This window comes from Centruroides sculpturatus, unplaced genomic scaffold (genome assembly GCF_000671375.1).
Source record: "Centruroides sculpturatus isolate CEXI.00-Female unplaced genomic scaffold, Cexi_2.0 scaffold1243, whole genome shotgun sequence".
In the NCBI taxonomy this organism is placed as follows: Eukaryota; Metazoa; Arthropoda; class Arachnida; order Scorpiones; family Buthidae; genus Centruroides; species Centruroides sculpturatus.
The window spans coordinates 71,667-75,403 of NW_019385443.1; the positions used below are offsets into that span (position 1 = coordinate 71,667).

The following is a 3,737-nucleotide window of genomic DNA, read 5'->3' on the forward strand; positions in this document are numbered from 1 at the left end:
AATACAGTAATACCCCGACTTACGCTACCCCGACTTACGCGAATCCGGAGTTACGCGATTTTCAAATCTCGTCGATTCGTCTTTTGTTTGAGCGCCACGCAACTCTTAATTACTCATTTCCCCCCACACTATTGTTCGGCTTACATGTTCGGACGTGTTCGACATATAGCTACAATTTATTTTGTGTTATTTGTATGTATTTATATGCAAAATTATACCCCGACTTACACGAATTCGACTTACGCGGTTATCGCTCGGTCCCACCTATCGTGTAAGTTCGGGGTATTACTGTACTCATTAATGAACTCTTAAGTACATTTGATGTGATTTATCAAATTTAATAAACTATAGTAAATTTTCCATTATACAAATTATATTTAAAAATTTTCTGAAATTTCTTTTATATATAAACATGTCACCACTAAATCATCATATTAAACAAAAATTTCCTTAAATTATTAACAATTTTCATCAAAATTTCCAGAAATTAACTCATAAGTAAATCATCATTGAATTTTTTACTTACAAATATCAGAGATGTTATAACATATGTAATGGTAAAGCAGGAGTTAATCTTTAATGACTGTTGTGCCAAAGTAATACAATGCAATAATATAGCATGCCACTTTTAATTTGTAAAAAAAGGCCTATACTAATTTACTAAATATCCAAAAAAGACTATTTAGATTAGGTTATTCATACCTGATCATTTCGAAAACATTTTTAAGAACCATGTAAACGAATTAGTAATTCATAAAATGAAATGTCTTAATTCTCAGGTAATGTAAATGTATTTTTTATTTTTTTAGGGTTTTTCGATATTTTTTTTAATAAACCTTTCCTTTTATGACACTAAATTGATTTTACATTCAAATTCCAGGCACAAATTAGCCACTTCAGTAATATATATTTACTATAAAACAGATTATTTGTCCCTGCTGGACCAAGCCTTAAGCCTACTTGTAGCCTGAATTATCTCAATTGAGTTCTGATAGTATTGATGGTTGAGCTTACTAAACAACCCACCAGCTAGCTGTATGAGCTCAGCTGCACTTGCCTGACCCAATCACCACTACATGAGGGAGGACCTAAGGGTAATATAATTTTAAGCAATAATTATGATAATGGGAGTATTTATCTTTACCCCTCTAGGAAAAGTTTCAAGCAAATGCCTATGCATATTACTTGTGATTAAGATAAAAATATGCAAATGTAGTCTTGTGTAGTCCTGTAGTCAATGATTGTTAAAGATAGTAAATAAGTATGAAAAACTTATGAATTAGTCTTTAAAAGGTACTCTATAAATTGTGTTCTACAGCTATATTACATGTTGTGAATATATGAATTTTATATAGAATTTATACAAAAACCAACTTTTTTAAAAAACTGGATTTTGAATCTCAACTTTTTACCCCCAAAAAATGGAGATAAAGGATATTTACAACTTATTTTAAAACTTTTTCATTTATTTAATATCTATAACATTTCAAAAATATAACAAAATAAAATCAACCAATGTCTACACAAAAGAAAACAAATGCCAGAAAATCACATTAAACTATAAAATTTACTCCATAGAAAACCATAAAGAAAAAACAATAATGAATGCTACAAAATGTCATTTTATTTCTTATTTTTCATATGAAAATATGATTTTAAAAAACAATCATCATCTATAGAGCTATTGCTCAACTGTGTTTTTATTTTGCACACAAATTGTCAGAAACAGAAAAAAAAACTCACTTGCTACCGAGTGTACCCTCTAATGCAAAAAATTCTTATTAGTATCCCTGCGTTTCTTTATGCAGCGAGAGTGTAGCGAAATGACGTCATGAGCAGTGTTGGCCAATTAGAAACCAGTTTCAGTGTGTTCGCTGTAAAGCGCTTCTCGAGCGCTGCATAAAGAAACGCGGGGTATCTTAGAGCTGGACGAAGTCACCTTTTCAAGTTCTTGAAGATATTTATGTAATCAATCTCGCACAACCTAATTTTGGGGCAAAGGGTTGCTTGTAGAGGTACGGTTCCTTTGACTTTTTGCTCCTATGGATATGCTCTACAGATCTGATGAGATCCCAACCTTCCATTCAGAGCTTGAATTGAGCCAAATTAGACGCTTTTTAGGCATAGGGGAATTTTTTGTTTTGTAGTTAGTTTCATGAAACTTAAATATTTAACAATATTCCCGTTTTATGCCACAGAAGATTCTGTGTCAAAATGTTGAGGTTTTTAATCAAATAATTAATTAATTTTATGTTTTAAGTGTAGACTCAAAAACCAGTTCCTTTACTTGGAAAAATCCAGTTTTTAAATTATACAAATTTCTTCAAAAAACCAGTTTTTCAAAACCAGGTTTAAAAAACTGACAAACCCTAATTTTATAAAACATGAAGCATNATTTTTATTTGTTTCCATCAATGAAAAAGCATTTGCAGGGGCACCGTTTTGTGTCATGAGATGAGGTGAGAGCAGCAACACAGGAGGCCCTATAGGAGGTTTCAAAAAGTGGCTTTCAGCAGTGCTTCCAGAAGTTATATGAGCACTGGCAAAAGTGTACTGTTACCCAAAGGTGATTACTTTAAAGGTAGTTGTGTATTGGCAATATAAACTTTTTAAGGTAAGGAATTTTACACTAAGTCCCCAAACTTTTGGATTGTACTACGTATATATATATAAAGAACAGAAAAGTTATTGCTTTTCTCTACCTGCTAATGTAAGAAACTTTTAAAACTTTTTTTGCACTCAATTTATATATCATAATTGTCATTTGTTAAATTTATATCAATTATAAATATATAGCTTTTGTCCCAGCATTAATATTAGCTACATATTTGTAGAATACAAATCCCAAATTATACTAATAATCAAATGAAAATTAATAAATTTAATACAAGATGGCAGTTTAGTTGCCTATCTATAGTCCAAATTACAAAACAAATGTGTAATTAATTACAAGGTCCTAAACTGACAGTTAATTTCTTCTATTATTTTATTATTAACAATAGCCAAATTAGTATTAAGTTATCTAAAGTTTTCTAATAAAATTTATTTCTATGACATTCTATTATTTCCCCAGAAATGATTTTAAAAGTTCTTTTTCATATATTAAAAACATGTTTTAACCTTTTATTTCTGATGAGAAAAATCAAACTAGAAAAAATTAAAGTACTAATATCTAAATTCGAACAAAAAAAAAAACATGATAGATCTAAAGATACATTGATATACAAATTACAGTAACACTATTGACAAGAACCCAATATCAAACAACAAAGTACAGTCGACCTCCCTATAAGATCATAGATACGTTCCATTCTTTAGGAATCCGATTTCTTACGAGTCCTTCCAATCACAGCCCGACACGTGTCAAGTTTATGGACTACGGCTGATTGAAAGGTTTTCTTCCATAAAATTAATCTATTCTAGACTAATCCGACTCAACATTTCCAAAAGACGTATATATTTTTTGGAAATAATCCGTATAAACTACGCTATAAACAAAAAATTGTGAGATTACTTACCGAGTGTGCACCATTCGACATCGCCATTGCTAAAGCTTGTTTTCGTCGCGGAACAGCTCAGCAAATAGCGGCTTATTTCTAACAACTTATTTTTCTGCGAAAACTTCGTTGAACTTTGGAGACATCATTAATATAAATAATTTTAATCGCCGTTGAATAAGAAATGTTTCTTTCACAAGAAATGTATAAAATTACAGTACTGTATTAGACTTACGGTAC

General features: G+C 30.5%; 1 protein-coding gene across 1 annotated transcript in view; it reads right to left on the reverse strand.

Annotated features, from left to right (window-relative positions):
* LOC111639065 (CCR4-NOT transcription complex subunit 4-like) overlaps nucleotides 1-3,737 on the reverse strand; it is a 104,385-nt gene that overhangs the window by 66,573 nt on the left and 34,075 nt on the right. Inside the window, 1 exon segment of the mRNA XM_023384838.1 lies at nucleotides 3,576-3,612. Within this exon segment, the coding sequence (XP_023240606.1) occupies nucleotides 3,576-3,612 (37 nt within the window).